A 22,121-nucleotide genomic window follows, 5' to 3' on the forward strand; every position below is an offset into this window, starting at 1 on the left:
CCAAGATAGGCAGACAGCTGCATCTGTACAAAGCAGGTTACACAGAAAAGGGGGTAAACAGACAGTAACAGTAACTCTCAGTGCATGTGTTCTGTGTGTTTTCTTGTATCATTCTTCGTCAGTTTTGTTAGCCCTGCTGGCACTACGGCTTTACTGCTTGTAACAAATGTACCACTATCCAGACAAAAACTCATTCATTCATAAATACAGTCAATCCTCGATATAACAGAAGTCAAGGGAACGGAGGATTTTTTCGTTATACCGAGTATTACGTTCTACCGAAATTCGATAAAATCGTGACGTACAAATTGTGGGAAAACATCATATTGAACGTAGAATTAATTAAAAAGAGTGAAAGAGACAGTTGAAATACGCACCACACTTTATTTTGCACGGAAGTAGTCTGTCATCTTCGTCTGGCTTGTACTGAACAGGCAAGGGGTGACATATCGTTCGTATGCTAATATCGCCTTGACGGCCTTTTCTAAGTCATCACGCACGCATGCAAAACATCAATAGCGCTGACGACCTGTTGAGGTAAATCATTGACGTCCAGAAGGGAGGCAAAGTCCCTCGCTTTTTGCTGCAGTATTGCTCCACTCATCAAAACATCCTTCGCCCCCATGTCGATGAACCACGTGAAGAGAGCTATTTCTACTTCCTCGTACGGGGACGTCTTCATCCTTTTCCGACCTGCGCTCATGCCGGAGTCCTTCGCTTTCAGGATTTTTTCTTTGCTTTTCAAGATTGTTGACAGTGTGCTTGGGGACACGCCATACTCCTTAGCTACGTCAATCTTCTTTCTCCCTCAAGAGACTGCATTGATCATTGCAGCTTTCTCTTCCAGCGACAGCACTTTTCTTTTCTTTACGCCGCTATCCATGGTGGGCTTGGCAGGCAGAAAGAAGACTCGCTGAGAGCTGCCAGGCACAAAACTACGCCGTATGACAGGACACGCTGCTAAGTGAAATCTCGGGGCGCACGTGCTCTCTGCGACTGGGTGGTTCCATGCGCACGCTCTCGCTCCCTCTCTCAGTTTTCTTCTTTTTTTTTTTCTCCTGAAGTCCACTGACCCCGCTCTTGAGGAGTAGGAGCTTCAACGTGCATTAATCTCTCGTTTTCGACGAAAAAGTGTTTTCTGAGCGGCCTTTTTTTTTCCGTTGTAATGAGGTTCCGGGTTAAAATCATTTTTTGCAACGAGAGCTGAAATACATTGTTTCCTGTGGGAGCATGACTGGGGAAGGTAAATTCTCTCGTTCTACCGAGAATTTCGTTGTATTGCGTTTCGTTGTAGCAAGGCTTGACTGTACTCATTCATTCCATAAAACATCATTCTTACGTAGTATTACATGTGGGACGCACTGAAGGCATCATTGAAATGTCATAGCCCTCTCCAAGCCTCCAGTCAATTGTCATTCATACAAGATGCTTCATCATCATGCTTCGTTAATTGGCAGTTTAAGGGGAACAGTTAAAATATTACAAAATTTACCGACATCATTACAGCAGTTAATGCAGAAGCTAGTGTCGAAACAGTCTGATAGAAAATCCGGTACGAGAAGTGCATCCGAAACTCGCAAACACAAGAATCAAAATTTTGATCACGTAATCATCGCAAGCACACCGTCAATATGAACAAGACTCGCCTGATTGTGACGTGCTAATAACTTTGAGGGACAAAGTGCACGTTAGAATTATGCAAATATGGCACTTGCCATCCTTAAAAAACGTCCTTCTGAAACAGAAACATACCTGTCTCAACGTCCTGGCAACCAATGCTTCCAGCACAGGCCCACGATCGCCGTGAAGAAGGTGCACTTCATCCAGGATGAGCAGCTTCACCACCTGATTCAATGCTATGTCACCTGTTGACTTTCGAGTCACTACGTCCCACTTCTCTGGAGTAGTGACCAACATCTGCAGCCGGGGATAAACAAAGAAGCCTGTCATGTGCTGCTCTTGTTTACTCACATGATCGGATGGCTTCACATAGATGTAGAAAACTCACGTGTGTCTTCATGATCTCTGCCTTGCTCAGCTGCATGTCTCCAGTCAGCTCTCGCACGACCACTCCGAGTGGCTCGAGCCTTTTGCCGAAATTCCGAACCATTTCGGCAGCCAGCGCCTTCATTGGTGCGACGTACACAATCTAGGACAAAATATTATGCGTGTCATAAGTAATCGACTGTGGGGATTAAAGGAGCGCAGAGGGCCTTCCAAAACATTTTCAGTTTTAAGACATCTGATTACAGTAGTACGTATATGCGTCAATTTGCTGAGCAGTACAAAAGGTTTTGATGCATGCAGTTTTTTCCCCAGAAGAACACGTACACAAACGCAGCCGCGCTTGTTCACTCTCAACCTGCCTCCAGGGGTGGAACAAGGAGGAGAAGAACGACCTATGACCAGGGATTGAAACTGGAATGGAATTGAAAACCTAAAAGCGCTTGGAACATGAATTTTTTCCAGAACCCTAACCGGAATGTAACTGTAATGCACCATCGGCAATTAACCGAAATCGTAACCTGAACCAAAAAATGTGAATTCGGTTACAGGTTCATATGAATCGGTTCAAGCGTGAACGCAAACTTTGGATGCGATATTTGTATTGCTTTACAACTCTGATTAGTGGTGTAGTACGTGCTTCTGTTAAAGTAGATCCCTTCGTTACGTGTTTTTCATTCAGAAGTTGTGCAGGCCTTGTGTAGATAGTTGTGTACCATATCCAGTGTTCTATGTATCGCCGTTACAGTAATCGATACCTTTTCGGTATCGGAGTGCGTATCGCGATATCTGCATCGTTATCGATACCGATACCATTTTAGTGCCCCACCCTTTCTTCACCGACCATATTTATCACTCTTATTCATTGTCAATGGTCCGCCTAGCCATTGGTCAATTGGTCAGCCTAGTGAGGGCTTTCTTCTTTTGTAGCCTGAAAACATGTGCCCTCGGAGGGGATTAGGAACTGAAAGGGTGACCATGGGCGTTCATTGTCCTGTGGGAGTGTCCCTGTGTACAATGCTTTTTCAGATGCCTGAACAGCTGACTAGCAGAAGATACACTAAACCAATCGGAAAGTGCGGACGGTGTAGCATCAGCGCAAGGTCACAGGCTGGTACTGCTCTCCAGCACAACTGCGCACGGTCGCTTTGTGCGGCATACTTTCAATGCAGTTTCTGCGATAATTATGACTGTGTGGGGCGAATTACTTCTCATGCCACATTTTACTGGCCTACTTAACAGTTTTATAGACAGAAAACAGGGCGTCAAAAATGACTTCTGTGCTACTTTAAAGGTGATATAAAGCTACATACTCTAAGAGTAGTTAATTTCACTCTGTTACAGTAGAACCTCTCTATAGTGAACCCGCATGTAGTGAAGAAACGGATGTAGTGAAGAAACGGATGTAGTGAAGGGAAATCTCGGTCCCGATTGAATGCTCATAGACGCCCATGTATTTGCAACCCGTTTATAGTGAAGGCTTTTCTGCCCGAGAACCGGGTATAGTGAAGAAAAGTCGGCCGAAACTCCGAAATTTCCCCGAAAAAATTGCTCGTTCCGCCATCGCGGTCGAAAACGGAACTCACGTAGCGCCGCCGTGCTCCGGAAGTTGGGCGTGATCAATGACGTAGGATAAAAGGCGTGGTCATGAGTCATGACTAGGGCCCGGATTTTGAGGCACTAATAGGGGGCGCTCTTGACCGCATAGCACGCAGTATGCCAATCATCATCGCGTATGATATCGCTAAGCTGAGAAAGGGGGTGCGCACCGTTTTATGTATCAACATTCCTTCCAATCGGAAGATAAAACGATACGGTTCTGAAGGTTAGTTGGCCTAGAATGATTTATCCAACGAAGAGCGCTACCTGTTAGTGCCTAAAAATCCGGGCCCTGGTCATGACCCAACCAGCCAAGCTCGCCATTTTGTTTTGTCTTGTCAGACGTGCCGTGCATTGCGGTGCATTTTGAGCTAGTGTAGCGTTGCAAGCATGTCAAAGAGAAAAGTTCTCACCATCATCGAAAGACAGCAGCTGCTTCACGACGTGGACGCCAGAACACTGAAGCGCAAAGATATTGCGAAGAAATTTGAAATTTCTGAAGCGGCAGTGTCCGGCATAGTGAAGAAGAGAGCAGCTATCGAAGACGCTGTTGCAGGTGGGTGCAATGGAAAGAGGCGTAGAATGAGGGCATCCCCCTACGAGGACATTGACACGGCGGTGTTAAAGTGGTTTTGTCAGGCCCACGCAATGAACATCCCCATGTGCGGCCCACTGATGAAAGAGAAGGCCTTGGAACTCGCGTTGAAGCTGGGACATGAAGACTTCAAAGCTTCGAACGGATGGTTTGAATGATTCAAATTACGCAATGGAATATTGTTCCACAGAATATGCAGTGAAGAAAATGCGGTTGACGATGCGACAGTCGCTGAGTGGAAAGAAGTGCTTCCAACCATTTTCGAAGGATATGCACCAAAGGACGTTTTCAATTGTGATGAAACGGCAGTCATGTGATGAAACGGCTGCCAAACAAGACTTACAACCTGCAAGGTAGCAGAAGCGCTGGTGGAAAAGTCAGCAGAGACCGTGTCACGGTTCTGTTGTGCTGCAACGCGGATGGCAGCGAAAAGCTACCGGCCCTCGTGGTCGGCAGGTCCAAGAAACCGCGAGCTTTCAAGAACATAAAGTCCCTCCCCGTGCACTACAAGAGCTCAGCAAAAGCATGGATGACGTCGCAGATCTTCGTGGAATTTCTTCGTGCCTGGGACGTCAAGCTTCGGCTCAAGAACAGACACGTACTTCTGCTTCTCGATCGGTGCTCAGCACACCCTACAACTTTGTCACCACCACTAGCAAACATAAAGCTGCAACTGTTACCAGCGAACACCACGAGTATGCTTCAACCACTAGACCAGGGAATTATTCGTTCAATGAAGGTTCATTTTCGGAGGAAGATGGTTCAGTACCTGCTCTTTCGTCTGGAGAACGTGGATTCTACAAAGCTGGCGACTGTTGACCTTCTCAAAGCCATGCACTACATCGCATCATCGTGGGACGCTGTGACCAGAGGGACCATTGCGGCATGCTTTTCGAAAGCGGGAGTAAACAATGATTGTGCAGCAGCACCTGTGTGTGATGTTACCATCAGTGATGATGAAGACTTTGTGCTGCTGGCCTCACGACAGCAACTGGATGCGCCTTGTACATTTGGAGACTTTGTGGATATTGACAAGGAAGTGCCAACATCAGGTCTTTTGTCAGACAGTGAGATCTGTGAGGAGGTATTAGATGCCTCAGAAGCTGAGGGTGAGATGGAAGTGGAAGACAGTGAAGGGCCTCAAGAGCCCCCCAGTTACCATGAGGTTGTAGCAGCACTTGATGTGATTAGAAGAGCATTAAATGCTAAGGATGTTGGAGAGGATGAGTACAAAATGTTGGGCAAGATTGAAAGTTCCTTAACATTCTCCAGGCAAAATCTTGTGCAGACCACCTTACTGCAACATTTCAAATAGCTCCAGATGTATTCACTATCATGTGTTTTCATGTAAATAAAGTGTGTGTATTGCATTACAACCAATATCTGCTGCTTACATGCATTCTGTGGGTCATACATGCCAGAAAAAAGTGAACTACTGATATAGTGAAGACCCTGATATAGTGAAGATATTTCATGGTCCGGACGACTTCACTATAAAGGGGTTCTACTGTAATAATTTGCTAGGCAGGACATTTAGGGATCATTTCGTGGGACTTTAGTTTCACGATGTACGTTCTGTACAACAGGTTCATGGGGCCCATATGGATAAGAATGCTGGAAGTTGAGGCATTGCAAAGAACTTGTATACGTAGTATGTCGACATCATTTTGTCTGCACTAGTATGCTCTTATCTGATGGGTTACTTCACCATGATATCAAGAACAGCCAGTATTTCTGTGACATCCACATTTATGATCACCCTCATTCTCAACCTCTTCTTCAGACACTAAAGTTGAGAATGAGGGTGGAGTGGACGAAATAATGTTCGCCTGAATGTGGAATCAATGGCCAGTAGCGTAAATGTTGTCAGAGTGTGCTAAATTTGTACCAATGATGCAAAACTATATTGCACTCAGATCTGTTTTGACTTAGTAAAACTCATTTGCTGCAAATTACAAATTGTTTCCAATCATCATTAACGAGATAAATTTGCAAGAAAATTACAACTGTGAAATTTGCACAAGTTGCTACTTGCTAGTGAATGAGATGCCACCGATCATATGACATGGTACCATTCCTAGTGGACCTTTGATGCTATTCCTCCTTGCTAACATTTATGATGAAATTCAGCAGATCCACCACCACTCTAGGAAAACAACTCTACACAACCAAGATACTTCAAGTAGAAAGCAATGAGCATAATACCTTGAAAGAGTTGTTGAGCACACGCCCATCAATGTGCTGTTTCACTTCATGTAGCACTGCCAGCATGGCAATATTTGTTTTGCCTGCCCCAGTTGGGGCACAGATGAGCAAGTTCTCGTTCGTGTTGTACACCATGTCGAAAACCATCGACTGAATGCGGTTCAAAGTCTTCACTCCTTTGAACCCAATCTGGCATACCTGAAGGAAGACATATTTCCCATGCAAAATGATTGTGTAAAGTGAGACACCCTAAAAATGCATCTAAAAACAACAAGAACGTATTGAAGCAGAAGGTTCGTCCACTCTACCAGCTCTACTGATAATTGTTGGGCCATGCTGACGTCAACTTATGTGGGAATACATGTAGCTGTTTTCAGCCAAAAATCTAGCCACGATTAAAACATGTGCCATTCTCTGGGCAATGCTGCATGTTCAAAATTTGAACAGAAGTGAATGCAGACACAAACAAGTGAGCAGGCAAGTTAGAAGGAATGCCCAAGTTATTTAAAGCCAGCTACAACCACTTTTAAAACAAAGGCCGAACACAGGCAGTCAACCAGAACTGAAATCAAATAGTTTGTAAAACCGCAAACGAGGACCTTTAACTCACGTCATCTAAGGTTGCGATCTCAACAAGGTTGCTGCCAATATTTGTTGGTGGTGGCTTGCTGGGTGGTATTGACACCTCTTCGTATTTCTGAGCGTTGACAACCTTGATGTCTGCAGGTAAGCTCATCTGCAAATGAACACATATAAACGGTACATTCCCCCCAAAATACTGAAACGTAATTCAAAGGGGGACCCCCTGTGTGGTACCTCACACTGTACACTACTTGAACGCATAGTATGTGCAGCAGCCACTATGCGACCACAAACCAGCACTCTGACACGTGAGGCTACAACTGCCTCCAGTTACGTCAGTCTTCTTCCCAACCCATCATCATCTAAGAAAATTGTTGCTGCAACAAGTGCCTTAAAGAAGTACAGAGGGCCACCCAAAAAAATCTTCAGATTAAGACGTCTGATGAAAGTGTGTGTGTCATTTTACCAAGTAGCACAAAAGGCTTTGATGTGTGCAATTTGTGTCCCAGAAAAAAAAAAACTCATATAAACATGGCTCCGCACGTTCACCCTTAACTCGCCACTCCGGGTGTAACGAGGAGTAGAAGGTATGATGCCACGTCAACGACGATGTTACAAGGAGAACTCGTTCTGGTTCTCTGGTCAGTGGGGGTCAGCGCCTTGTCCCTTTGCCACCGTAAACCAGTTTTGCCAGTTCTTCCAGAGAATTAGGGACAAAAGGAGTGGCCGAATCATGACCGCGCCAGGAGCAAGGCTTTTTCAGATCCCTGAACAGCCGAGTAGCAGACGACACCGGAGTAGCAGACAACTTTTCTCTGGACTAAACAGCGAGCGTTCTCCTTGTAGAGTCAGCGCGAGGTTCCAGGCAGATCACAGACTGGTACTGCTCTCCACCGCCGTGGCGCACGGTCGCTTTTTGAGGCGTACTTTAAATTCAATTTCTGCGATAATTATGACTTTGTGGGGTGAATTACTTCGCATGGTGCATCTTACTGGCCTACTTAACAGTTTTATAGGAAGAAAACAGGGTGTTAAAAATGACTTCTGTGCTACGTTAAGAGAGTAGCTGCTGTTTGTGTAAGACCGAAGGAATGCTACTCTGGGTTAAACCTCTGATTTTCAGAAACCTATCTGATTTACGGCACTGCGATCTGCCCAATGGGAATTTGCCGACTACTGATGATCGGCCGTCCATCGGTAGTCGGTCGGCAAACGACTTCATCAGCCAAGAATGATTGAAACAAGCATGGGCCAATGTCACTAATAGGGTATGTTGGTCAACGGACGCTGGCCCCACAGCACGCCCTGACACCTTGTTGAGGTGTTGTTAAAGCGTTAGCATGCATCGTCTGGCCAACATTGGGTGGCCGTCGCGAAGAGATTCACCGAAAAGAACACACAGCCGCTCTTTTTTCGGTAATAGCAATACATATCGCAAGATTTAAACCATATGGTGTTCTCGATCTCAAGTGGAAAGTGCCGACAGTCAACCATCGGCCAGCAGTCGGCTTTTGGTTGGCGTGCAACTTAGTCGGCCATTGCACGTTGGACCAACGTCAGAATGATGTCGCTCACAGTTGTTGGCGAACGACGTTGTGGGGCGATTTGCGGGTGTGCTATTGAGTTTTGCAGAATATGGGCGGGCCAATGTTGGTCCTGCATTGCAAACAAACCCTAAAACAATGCAGCTCTTACTCAAAAAAAAAAAAAGAAGAGAGAGAGAGAGAGAAGGCGGTTGTCCAAAAGTGGGATGATAGTTGGCCATCGACTCTTTCGGCCGGCCAACGTTGGTGCAATGTTGCATATTGATAGGCAGAGTGAGGTTTGATAAGCCGTCGGCGAAGGGGCAGACCTGTACCAAGAACCAGCTCGTTGGCTAAGCACTTGCAAAGCACGGCTAGGTTTGCCAGCCGAACTCTTGCCAAGCTTGGTCCAACCTCAGCATGTTTCCATGGGGAGAGGGAAACGCGGAATGGTGAAGCACTTCATAAGTCCGACTTTGGTTTGGCCATGAGATTGTCTCGAACCCAAAGCAGAAAGAAACAGACACGTTACCTTCATGGTGAGCTAATACGACCAGCAATTCCTCATTTCATTGTTGTTTGTGTACACGTTGAATTAAACTTAGACACCTCACCCATCATCTTGACTCACGCACGAACAGGAATCTCGAATTTGTGGAAGTTCGCGGGACAACCTATGTACAGTATCTGTTCTTGCTCGCGAAAGAATTGCTTACGCTTGTCCCGTCCTAGAGTTGGCAATGCAAGAAACGCAATTGCTCTTCTTTGTGATCTGTTTGATTCTGGTGGTCACAGGCATATTGGAAGCTTTTATGATTCTCCCTCTATTTTTTGCACTAATTGAAATATTGTTTCATTGTGTGAAATTTCTGTGCTTTAGACGGCGTGCTCACTGCCTCCTGAGAAAAATACGGACAAAAAACAAAGGATGATAAATTGTCACTCTACGCTGCGAGACAATTGAGTATGAATAACGTCCATCCAACGTCGAGCCTATTGCTCTATGACTCTGGGGCTCATGGTCGGCCCATCGATAAAAATAGATTGCTGCCTAGGGTGAAGCCAGGGAAACCCCAAGCTGCGACCAATCTCGGTTTTATGTTGGCACTAACTTAGCCCTATGTCGTTTAGGTCGGCCATACACGTTGGCCCAAACTCCAGCAAATTAAGTCAGGCCACGTTAGGCCAATGTCAATCCCCGATCTTGGCCCGTTCGCTTTTACGTAGGTCAGGCCGACAACTTTTATTCTGACACTATACATTGGGCCGACTTTGTGCCGACATTGTTTTTTCCATTGGGTGGATGTCTCGCGTTATATTCTTGCGTTATATTATACGCAGGTTCAATTGAATGCACTCCCGAACTCTGTGGTTTGTGCCGAAAAGTTCTCTTTTTCTAAATCAATAACTGTGCTGTTAATTGCTTAGGCATTTACGACTAATGATGGACAATCTGATATGCGTGCTCTTCATTTTGTTGTTATATGTGTAATTGCTTGTTTGTTTTTTAGGATTTCAGTTTTCTGGAGGGGTAACGCACACACATGCTGCTTTTCTTGCAGGCAATTTGGGGGTGCGTTACAAGACTTAGGGGTGTCTTAAGGGTAGGGGTGCTGTGAAAATCCCTGTTGTAAACTACTGCAGTTCTTGTTGCATACCTGCAGTTGCGCTTAAGTGCTATGAAATGTACGTCCTCTCCCGCATTGGCCCCCAGCAGGGCGGTCTAAAATAAATAATAAAGAACACTAGCCTCTCAGAATATGCGCGACAGTTAAGCAGAGTATGTAATCATAACAGCGAAAGGGCTAAGGCGCAGGCGGGAACCCGAGGGAGGACGTAATGGATGGGAGGATGCACACTGATGCACGGCACGTAATCAAGTTCCTTACCTTAGCACCCGCAATAAAGGCGGCATTCTTTTTCGCCTCGGCGAAAGAGTCGTAGACATTGGGATATCTCTCCGGTTGAACGGTTGGTCTTCGTGGCAACACTGGAGCATCTTTGACTGTCTGAAGCTCCGCATTTAATTCTGAATGCCTGAACAGCAATACACGTAACCATGACTTGGTGCAGTCGGGGAACACGCAGAAACACATGAAAAGCGATTCCATCTGTCACAGAAATAGACTACTTCACAGATGGCCAAATGGTCGACGATGCAGAGTTCGTAATCAGAGCCTGAAGCGTTGGGGTTTAACCCGATCCTTCCCCGCATTTGCACCCCGAATTGAAGGTTGCCTCTGAAGGGTGAAACCCAATTGTTTACCGGGCCAATAGCCCTCACTGAGATGTCTTTAGGAATGCACACTAACTTGTTTGGCAGCAAAAGCACCACAGTTTGTACCAAACCAGTAGGGTTAGTTTGAGTAACTGAACCCTATTTCTCCCCGAATTTGGCATACTGGAAGTTTTTCACCCTAATTCGCACGAATTTAGTGCACATATTTATTTACCCAATTTTTACCCCCAATTTAGAAAAAAAAAATATTTCCTGAAAACTTTAGGCTCTATTCGTAATGTAGTAGTGGCTTGGAAACATAGCAAGATGAGCACAACACTCAAAGGGACAGTCGCATCCATTCTAGACTACTACTAATATAGTGTCATTTCATTCCTTGTGGACTACTGACCCTAGGACCCTATTCGCTACTATCCCATAGAGAGCATTATGTTGTAGTGAGCATTGTAAAATATTTGCTAGACCCACGCTGCTATAATGACGAACATGAATCAGACTAGGGGCTGTGCTGCGCCACTGTTAGTTAGCCAGGTCAATGGTTATAGTTAGAGCCTGAAGTTTTAGGGTTTTATCCGATTCTTCTCCGAATTTGCACCCCGAATTGAAGGTCCACCCTTTAGGGCGAAACCTGATTTTCACCCGGCAAATTCCCCTCACTGGGATGTCTGTAGGAATGCATTAACTTACTTGTTTGGCAGCAAATGCAGTTACATCACCGTTTGTACCAAACCATTACAGTTAGTCTGAGCAACTGAGCCCGATTTCACCCCGAATTTAGCATACCTGGAGTTTCTTCACCCGAATTCGCACAAATTTAGTGCACATGTTTGTTTACCCGATTTTTACCCCCTGAATTTAGAAAAAAAAATTTCCCGAAAACTTCAGGCTCTAGTTATAGTGCGCTACTCTGTAGTAAATGGGCCAGGTAGCATACAAATTTATCAGGCTCGAGCTGGGAAACCCACGATTCTTCAGGATCGGGCTGGGACAGACATGGAGTCATTGGGCTGGGCGGGTGAATCAAAGGAAGGCGGGGCCTATGCAGTGCTCTGTGAGATGAACACGGGATGCCGAGTGGCTGTGCTGAATGCAGAGTGCTCAGCATCATTCAGTGCCCGTACTGGTGGCTGGATCGGCACTTTGCAAAGTCCCGGGTTTTAACCTAAGTGCGGGTGATGCGGATTGGGGGTGCAAAAGTTCATTTTATCGCGTTTTGAGCAAAAAATACGAGGCTCTACATATCCACCATTTCAAAAGAGACCATACAAGTTGGACGTGATAATGTGGTAATAGGGGGCACCACCTCCGATAAAAGGGGCATTGCTAGCCTGTTATCTCTTGATAAAATAAGGCGCACAGAGTGCAATAAACAAGTTTTGTTCGACTGCTTCCTGTGTGTGTGTCGTCTGCCTGCCACCGCATGATGCCTACGCGAGAATACTGCAATGGGCGACGATCTGGCGTTACCAGCCACGGGGAACCGCACTGAAACAATGAAGGTCGTACACTCCATACAAGCACCTCAAAGGTAAGTGAGCGCAGCACAGTATTGTCAAACGCAGTAAAGTTAAACAAAACCGCACGAAACTGAGCGACCAAAATGACACCTCGAATAGGACGGCTACTTGAACTCGATGAAGCCCACTACAATTTTAAGTTGTACATGGAGAACTTTGGACATTACGGATCGGCCAATGAAGTTCCACAAGAAAAGAAGAAAGCAGTCTACTCTTGCACATCTTGTGGTGGAAGGTTTCGTCGTGGTCATTCATCACTCCGCAGATTGTTCCGCTTACCTTTGCCTTCGAAGAAAGTCCACGTTCAACTGAAAGTCATCGTCCCCATCCTTGGATGGAACTTTGCCCTTGTCTCGGTTGAGCCTTTTCTCTTCTTTTTGTATCCTCTTCTTGAGGTTTTTTTCCTGCTCAGACTGTGATGATGCAAGCCAAGGTTGAGGTCAAAGTCAAAGCCAGAGCAAAGAGCTGCTCCGCCGTGTCACTCACCTGTATGGTAACCTGACAGCCGTACATCGGCTTCTGGGGATTGTTCTTGAAACTTGGGACCACGTCAGGAAGCAGATTTAAGTTGACAGCATCTTCGTTTATATTTTTTATCAACTCTCGACGATGAGCCAGAATGTCTCCAATAACAGTCAGGAAGCTAGCTCCTAATATATCAAAAAACTGCGAGAAAACAAATTTAAACTCTCACAAATCAATTCACTGGCCCATTTATCATGGTTTAAGATGAGCTTCAACATGCAAGATTCACAACTCCTGCACAAATAGCGACATTCCATGTAGGGTGAAAAGATAGCGAGCATTAAAAGCTGAAATACTTGTAGAATGTGAAAGGTGTGCATTGTAAAACCTACGGTGACAGCATTTTCATTTTCCATCGAACTCTAATATGCAACGAGGCCTAAGATAGAACACAAAGCTACTCCAGCTGGACACTTCTTGTTTTGCTACATCACTTTTGACAAAGTGGCAGGCACGCAGATCCAGAGTCACACATGATGGGGTACTCGCTCATTTTGCATTACCATACCAAATACGCACCATTTGAGAGCTATAGAACAAGAGTTTGCAAAAATCAGAGGCCGCACCTTCTCTTGGCTCAACATGTTCAGTCATTCTTCAAAAAACTGGTCTTGTCTTTAATTTAGGGGCACAGGGTTTTGAGATAGATTTTTTTACAAATAAATTTAGTGTACCATAGGTTGGCACTGTTCTAGAAATTAATTCAGCATCATGTCTATGGGCCTTACTCACTGCCCATCTCATCGCACTGTAACAAGCGTATGCAGTTTCCTGCATTTATTTATCCGGATATTCAGGGTGTGTTTATCTTTGTCTACGCCATTTTGCAAAATCGGAATTTTTCTGCAGTAATATTCAGACTAGAAAATAAGTGCTTCAATTCAGGTGCTCATACATTCGTATTACAGTGAATGATGAATGCAGAATGTTAATGCTAATTACAGAAACGGTAACGCCTGCATGGTCTTTATGGCATGGCATTACTACATTAGCCTTCGGAGCCCTTGTGCTTGCGACCCATCGCAAGAATGGCACGAGACATGTTCTCAGAAATGGGAATCCAACTGGGATTTCCCTTTTCTGCCCTGTTATGCAAGCCTCTCCTCGACATTTTCCAGTTGTTCCGATCTATTCAGGATAAGGTCACTTAAGGATATATATTCAGATTTCTTTTTAATAAACCAAATTTGCAAAAATGCTCATCTGGCCAGTGCTTTTTGGCGTACTTCAGAAAATGCTGAGCATCAGAGACCCTAATCGTTACGAAGGCCTTGTGTTTTGGGATTACCGTAATTTCACGCGTATAAGCCGCACCGCAGATAAGCCGCAGGACGCGTTTTTTGGGGCGTTTTGAAAATTTTCTGGCAGATAAGCCGCACCCGCAGATAAGCCGCGGGGCAATATGAGACGACTGATTTGTGCGACAAAGGAGACCATAGAGAAGTCCATAAACCCTGTGGTCCATACTCCGGGATCGGCACAGTGTCCAGCAGAGGAGATCAGTTCTGGAGTTCTACCAAGATCGGATTGTGCCCTTGTCGGGTGTTTTTCGTGGACTGATGGGTCAGTGATCTTCCAGAAGACGTGAATCACTGTCACCACTTTCCTTAAAGCTGCTTGGGGGGAATGCACCAGGAAGATCAATCTACTCGAATGTGGACCCGTCCCTGTTACGCACTGTTCGTGCATCGGCAGGGCTGTTCCAGAGACACTGTCGGCCCTTTCGTTAAAATCGGCGTATGGGGAAAATACCAGGAAAAAATAGTCATCAGATAAGCCGCACCGGTGGATAAGCCGCAGGGCGCCCGTGAGAAAAAAATATCGCGCGTAAGCCGCGGCTAATACGCGTGAAAATACGGTATATGTTTCTTGAAAATTAGGAGGGCGGGTGCAAAAATCTGGCTTCAGGAGCCATAAAACAGGATAAAGTCTAGCAATACCAGGTGGAAAAGCAGATTCTTGAGTGAAACATACAAAAAAAAAAAAAGAAAGAAGATCCATTCTCGCATTTTCGATGAACGCGAGATACAAAACAGCCGTGCTGAATGTGCACTGCTTAGCATTCTCTAGCACCTATATTGGGGGCTGAATTTGCACTTTTGCAAAGTTACTTTCAGGGTTTCTTGGGTTTCACTTTAAAGGAGCAGCCTAAGACCGAGAAAAAAAATTAGTTTTTTTTATCGTGATGGAATGTCCGATCACTAAATAAAGTTTTCACGCAAGGAATTAGCGTAATTGCGCACACTTTTGGGTGATGGTCCACTAACGTGATAGACAATAGTGTCACTCGAACTACAAAATGCAGAAAGAAATGCTGGACAAACACGCCACGACAAACGTGACAGCACAACATGGCAAAGTTGGTGAGCATAGCGTGCCTTCGGTTGTCAAGTGTGATTAGTGGCATTTTTCGGGAGTGTCTCGACACATTTTTCACCGGTATGTATGAGCGGTAATGGGTCGGAATTTTTTCCTCCTGACCGGGCGGCAATTGCACAGTATTTGGGTACTTCTTTCATCTTGCGCAATGCAGTGGTAACGTCAACATCGGCTCTACTGAGAGCCTGTATTACCATCATACTAAAATTTTTAAATTTTGCATCGTTTGAATATTGTAACCAACATTCCCGCGCAATTTGCGAACCCCCAACTTTTCCGACTTTTTTTGTTTGTTTGTTTTTTTGGGGGGGGGAGAGAAAGTGCGCAAATTTTGCAAGTAAATACAGTAAGTGTAGCTTAGTTGTTGCGTTCCAACTTTCCCCCGTGTATTGAACGCACCAACACAATGGCAATGTTTTTGGGTAAAAAAATGTGCCCCGTATGCGCGAGTATAAGTATGGTATACCCATTCCGTATTCAAATTCGAAACATACCTCGCTTTCGAGCTCCTTGTCTGACTTATGGGAATCCAGCAGCGGAAGAACAATGTCCATCACTTCATCCAGCAACAGCCCGCCACCAGCAGACAACCCCTCTTTCACCTTTTGCCTCAACCAGTTCGCGTCAACCTTTTTCTTGGTCACTTTCTTCGGCTCTGGCTCGTGATACGCAATGTCCAACATCGCTTGGTCCTTCACAAAGAGTTCGTCGTCGGAACACACCTCGATGTCTTCGTCTCCGAATGGAATAAAGTCTGCCACCTTCACTTTGCGTCCAAATTCTTCAGACTCTGGGAACGAATCTTCCAGGCTGTTCTTCTGTTCCAGAAGGAGGCACTTGGTCTCCGGAGAGAGCCACGAAAAAAGTTTGTGAACTACATCTCGCGCTTTAGTCGCCAGCTCCGGAGGGAAGCTGCCAAAGGTGTTCCGGAGGAGGAGACGCTGCTTCTCTGTGACGAATTCCGACGTGTCGTCGTGGAACATGTCGATGAGCTGCAGCACAGCGGAGTGAAGGAGGTCTTCGGTAGACACATCCCCAACTGCAAATGTGCACAAAATAAACCGGTGTATGTGAATGCACTGTCTGAGTCTTGGGATAAATTCGGGTGGTCATTACGTGGCAACTCTTTTTGCCAGACCTCAAGCAGTCATGTTCGCTTGATCAAAGTGCAGCAATGTTGCATGTTTTCGTGGCACTTTCCGAGCGCCAGGAGTTTGCCAGCTAGCGCTTTTTTTCGCCCGGCCTCGATACAAGCTGGCAGTGGGTTGCCCAACTACCCGAAATCATCACATCCACACCGCGAGAGTGTGTCATGAATCCATATGCTGAAGTTCACGTGGGTTAGCAGACGACAGAACCCAAAGATAAGCGACTGCGACGCACCTAATGTGATAGGAGCAACTGAAACCATTATATTCCGGGTACTCATGTTCGGGTGGCAACTGTCACGTGACACAGTGCGGATAAAAAGGCTAGAAACTTCCTAGCGCTCTGTCGTATTGCAACATTTTGACCAAGCGAATTCGCCATTACTCTGCTTGCATAGTGTCTAACTTTTTGGGGTTGGATGCCTTTCCCAGATTCAGGGGCAAATAGGGTGCTACTGATAAAGTAAGGTGACATACATTATTATTACATGTATTATGAATAGGGAGTGACTTTTTCGGGTTAAATGCTTTTCTCAGATTCGGGGGGTAAAAATCGGGCGCTATTTTTTAAATCTGTAATTCGGGGAGAAATCGGGTGATAATTGTGTCTTCGGGTGTTACCGGGTGTTTTTGTTTCTCCTCTTGTCTATTAAGTCATTTCCTAATCTCTCGCTTTCTGTTGTTGTTGTTTTTTTGTTTTTGCGGGATCCTGACCTTGCAGCAGTAATCCCCGAAGACATAGACAGTGTTAACACACATGGGTGTATTGCAGGGAACGTAAGTGACCAATTCTTACATGTGTTACACGTGGCGACCTTTGTTCGTCTTCAGTGGAAAAGTCACTTGAGGATTTCATAGTGAGTGGAATTCGGGGAGAAATCGGGTTTAACCCGAATTGGTCGGAGGTCAGTTCGGGGGGGGGGGAATAACCGGGCGGAATCAGGTTTAACCCGAAAAAGTCACTCCCTAATTATGAACCAGCCACGGTACGAGTTAGCAGGGTTTTTTTTTTTCAAAAAGTTTGTTGACAAAGTCAGAGAGGTTCGACACGTTCACGCGTATACAATGACCACTTTGCAATTTCCCAATTTCGACACGCATTTAAAAAGTGCACGAATCAACACCCTAACCCTTTATTTTTTTTTACAAAACAAGGAAGACGTTCATTTCTTTTCAACATGCATTCTGTAAGCATAGCAGTATCGAGAAATGCACATAATCCAAATCTCATTCTCGTGCTCGTCGCCGAGAGCCACGGTTGAGCTCAGATAGCATAGGAGAGGGATTTCCGCGCTCCAATTACTTCACTGGGGAATGGGTCTTACTGGGCTTGACCCTAAAATGCGAGGCTCTTTTTACTGTTGTACTCAAATAATATTGAAATCAGGCTTGCATACAAATTACTACTAAAGGGTGCTCGTTGAACCCGAATTGCTCTTAAACTGATCCGGGAGGAAATAATCTGGAGGAATCGGTCTTAACTCTGCAAAGTCAGACCCTACACATGCAGCATCAGTATGAAACACACCAAAGAGGGTTCATGCAAAAAAAGGCTGCATCCTTGGACATTCCACAGACTGTGTTTAAATTTGGTAGCTTTAGGCAAATTTTTGGCAAATCCCCTTTCGAAACACAATAAAATTTTTATTGAAAAGCCTTTCATGTTTTCAGAGGGGTCACTGCCACCTGTCCATGTCCCCCATCATTTGCTGACCGTTTTGTTCTCTACCTACCTACATCACAGACAAGAGCCATGCAGGTTACTCACGAAAATCTCGGGCACAGTGCAGAAGGTCCCTCAAAGTGCAAATGACCTCCGTGTCTGTTTGGTCTTTCAATGACGAAAATGTCTGTCTTACGTAGTTCCATGATGCACTACTTTTCCTGCAAAGAAAAAAAAATGCACATCACATTCGTTAGGCAGAATCAGCTTTCAGAAAAGACAGATAAATGTGCCTAAACCTGACCATAGTTTCTTGGCTAGCACGGCATATGTAGGGCCCGACTATTTCGGGTTAAACCCGATTCTGCCCGATTATCTCCCCACCCTTCAGTTTCGCAGCCAGTATTTTCACGAAATTTAGCCCCGAACTGGGAGACACCACCCTCGACGCTCTGTGCTTTCTCAGGTCGTGCGTCAAACATTGTACAATGTGATAAGCACGCAGCGATGGTGTTGTAAACTCTTTAGTGTTTTGTTTCTTTCCACATTCGTCTTTTTTGTTGCTGCTACACAGTGGAATGTTACACAGTTTGAAGAAATTATGAAGTAATATTTCCTGTGACTTCCAAGTGTTGCGGAACTCGCCTTCTTTTCACGTGCAACAGTGAAATGCACATGAATAGAAAAAGAGTGGCATTGACATAGCTGAAAAAAATAAATAAATAAATAAATAAAATGTAAGAATGTCATCGTTACTATTTTACCAATGGGGTTACACTGCGAATTTTCGAGTGCCTTCCTTCAGGAAAAGGTAGAATTGACAGAGCACACATGAACTGCGCACAACACACCGATATAGTCACTTGAGGTAAATTGACTTGGTTAGATAATGCCGGGTTAGATAATTCTGACCCGCGCAGGACTATACTTGAAAGCACCACCTGAAGTCGTTACAATCCCGAAATCCCGTCCTGGGATCCCGTGATTGACAGCAAAAAATCCCAAAATCCTGGGACTGCAAAAATGGCTCAAGATTGACAACCCTACTCCAGACACACTAGCAGTGAATGGTACCGTACAGACTTGCAAACAGGTGACTGGCCTAGGCCTAGGTAGGTGGCTACCTAGGCACATGTCTGTAACTCCATATGGTCCCATTCACTGCTAGTGTGTGACTCTCAGGGAAGAATGCGCCGGAGCGTGATCCATATACATTTGTCCAGCACTATATACGGTTTAGTAGCAACTCGTGCACAATAAAATGTTTATTACTAAAACAACCTTCTAATTCTAAGAGACCGCTAGCATGTATGTTGCACACGGTTGGTGAAAAGATTGTGTGCTACAATAAATGATGCGAAGCACATATAATGTTACAGTATGCTGCGTCTTGTGACAATAATTCGTGAGGAATGCATGTCTGACCAATAGGTATCCCTTTAACTACGGGCTGCTTGCTGGGCAGACAAAAAAATCACCCAATGACCAACGAATCGACCAACGAATCAACCAACGACTGTATCAATAGCACCTGATTTCACCCTAAAATTTGGTCTAAAAATATCACCCTGATTTCACCCTCCCACCCCACCCCCCTGAATACGGGAAAGGGCATTTAACCCAAAAATGTCAGACCCTTGCTATAGTGCGTGTTTAAGCAACACAGGTTCAACATTTTCATGACTCTCAGAACAATTTTGGTGCAAGTTTTCAATATCCAAGATGTCTGTTTTTATCGTTTACAGATTTATGTTTACGTACAGATTTACAGATCACCGTTTACAGATTTTTAAAATAAAAAAGGTATGAGAACAGCATAGATGCTGTTTTTCCATTTGAGTAATACCAAGGCTCTTGAGGCTGTTCTTGGGCACCAATAACACACTCTTATATAAAAATACCCATCCCCAAATTTTGATAAGCAAATGAGCCAAAACTGAAGCCACGGTCGCCGGGAACGCAGGGAGTACAGCGCTCATTTCATGCCACGTGATTTGGCCATGTGATTTTCGTGTATAAATCCCAAGCAATAGAGGAATCCCATTCCTTCTATGTTACTGTCACTGTAATAGAACCTCTCAGTCCACAAGCTGCAAATTTTGCACCGCAGCGCCCCTTTACGGGTTATTAGAGGACTTCAAGAACAGCTTTAAAGGGTCGGTCGCATCCGGAAACCCATCTACGAAACTGATGTCACGATGTTCTGCATCGGCTGACAATCTACTTGGCAAATTTTTTGGTCCAAAAAATGCTTAGATATTAAATGAAGAAATCTGAAGAATTTTTACAAGTTTTTTTATTTTAAATATCAGCGCTTCTCCCGCAGCTGCAGAGGTTCGACGTGTGGTGTGATGTCACTGCCCAAGCTGAGGTTTGAGAGGGCAGCGTTGAGAGTAGAAAGGTGCCGTTGAGACGCCCACACATTCCTTTTCTTAAAGTTGCACCCTGATTGGTTCATAGAGAGTGACGTCTCGTTTTTCCAAAGAGGCATTTCCGGCATTCCCGCAACATCCGGCATCTGCTCTTGTCACGTATTCCATCGAATAACAGTCAAACTACACCACTTTTTTGCGTGGCATCTTCGATACTGCGGTCAGTGGTCCACGAGGAATAAAATGACAGTACAATTTTGAAATCGAGTGGTACGGATGCTTTTGCTGTCCGTTTAAGGCATTATCCAGAGCCACTGGATGGTGATGAGAAGACATTGTTGGTGATTTTAACACGTCTTCCAACAAGAACAACTGACTCATGCTACAGACAGTAGGCTGGGTATGATGATGTTAAAGGACCAGCAAAAGGTTCCACAAAACTAAGCTATGTTTTTCCACATTTTTATAATGGGGAACGTGAAGAGTCATCCCTCTGTCTTGCGGCACTAATATAACGGACATATGCCCTTTACCGTGAATCATCTTGCTGATAATGTTTCACGATCATGATGTTTCAAGTTCCACCTGCAATATGATTGCCTGCAATGGGAAACCTTACTTTGTCCTTTTCTCTGTCCAGAATTGCTTCTTTTCCAGGAGAGCATTTGAAGGCTCCTCGAAACACTGCTCATTTGCTGCAAATGTGGAGAAATTCCGAAAGGTCTCCGATAGATGAGGCTGAAGCCACTGGGCCATCCCTATGTAAAACAAGGACAAAAAAAAAAAAAGAAAATGCAGTCACAATTGTTTCTGTTGGTGGTAGTACCTGAATGAATCACTGTGGTACTGAAAGTTGCTGAAAGTACATCGAAGGTGCTGTAAGCTAATGGCGGCAACATAGTTTCGTTTTCGGGGGCATTTCATTCGTACGGGATACTGGGTCCCACATGCAAAAACCTGAACTGACGAATCACCTCAACAACAGTCAAAGAAAAAGATGCGCAATGGCTTGATATGATGTACCGCTGTGCAGTAGATTTTCTGGAGGAAAATGGGGCTTCGAACAACGATCTGAACGTTTGGTTTTTGAACACTGTTACGCGATCTTTAGAGCACAGAAATGAAACTGTAGCAGATAAACTTGAATATTACAAACAAAAGCTTATCGCCTGTTACACAGTAAGTGCAGTCTTGACGTAAATACCGCAAAATATTCAACGCTATTTACTCAGTGGCGATAACCGGTCGAAAGCCGGAGCAAGCACAAACCTCGTTTATTCCTTTCAACTTACCGCTTAGTGAGGATCACTGACTATTAAATCGCTTAAAGCTTTGGAGAAAACATATTTCGGTGACTTAATACCGTACATTGCGTAGAAATTTCAATTAGAATGTGCCACGACATTGACAGCCTGAAAACAGCATGGTTCGAAAAGGGTTGAAGAACGAAGCGCCAAAACTTCCGTAGCGGGCAAGAAAGCCATTTCCTGTGAGCCTGATCCTGATCTGCGATGGAATTCGAAACTAGAACGACACGTTCGTGCGTAGAATCACGTACTGGGGGTTGAGAGTGAGGATGACACACTGTCAAGTGGACACAAAATTGGAAACAATGCATTCCAATAGTGGTGTATTGCACGGTACACAGCGCTTCAACTCAATAACGACAGCTGCAGGAAGATATACCTGAACAACCTACCTGAGCGAGGCGGTGTGCAGCGAAAGGGGTGTGCAGAAAAATAGCACCGGGTTACGTATCTTTAGGAAAAT

At 44.9% G+C, this 22,121-nt stretch overlaps 1 protein-coding gene across 1 annotated transcript in view; it reads right to left on the bottom strand.

The window, feature by feature from the left end:
• Window positions 1–21,796, bottom strand: part of LOC135388313 (activating signal cointegrator 1 complex subunit 3-like) — a 79,908-nt gene extending 58,112 nt beyond the window's left edge. Inside the window, exons 1-11 of the mRNA XM_064617781.1 lie at window positions 21,644–21,796; window positions 20,971–21,109; window positions 18,085–18,200; window positions 15,663–16,207; window positions 12,751–12,930; window positions 12,544–12,677; window positions 10,398–10,545; window positions 7,014–7,139; window positions 6,404–6,601; window positions 2,009–2,149; window positions 1,753–1,917 (exon numbers count right to left, since the gene is read on the bottom strand). Coding sequence (XP_064473851.1) covers window positions 1,753–1,917; window positions 2,009–2,149; window positions 6,404–6,601; window positions 7,014–7,139; window positions 10,398–10,545; window positions 12,544–12,677; window positions 12,751–12,930; window positions 15,663–16,207; window positions 18,085–18,200; window positions 20,971–21,107 — 1,890 coding nt within the window. The 5' untranslated portion in view covers window positions 21,108–21,109; window positions 21,644–21,796. The remainder of the gene's footprint in view (window positions 1–1,752; window positions 1,918–2,008; window positions 2,150–6,403; window positions 6,602–7,013; window positions 7,140–10,397; window positions 10,546–12,543; window positions 12,678–12,750; window positions 12,931–15,662; window positions 16,208–18,084; window positions 18,201–20,970; window positions 21,110–21,643) is intronic.
• Window positions 21,797–22,121: the final 325 nt, after the last annotated feature.

The sequence above is a fragment of the Ornithodoros turicata genome, chromosome 3, assembly GCF_037126465.1.
Source record: "Ornithodoros turicata isolate Travis chromosome 3, ASM3712646v1, whole genome shotgun sequence".
In the NCBI taxonomy this organism is placed as follows: domain Eukaryota; kingdom Metazoa; phylum Arthropoda; class Arachnida; order Ixodida; family Argasidae; genus Ornithodoros; species Ornithodoros turicata.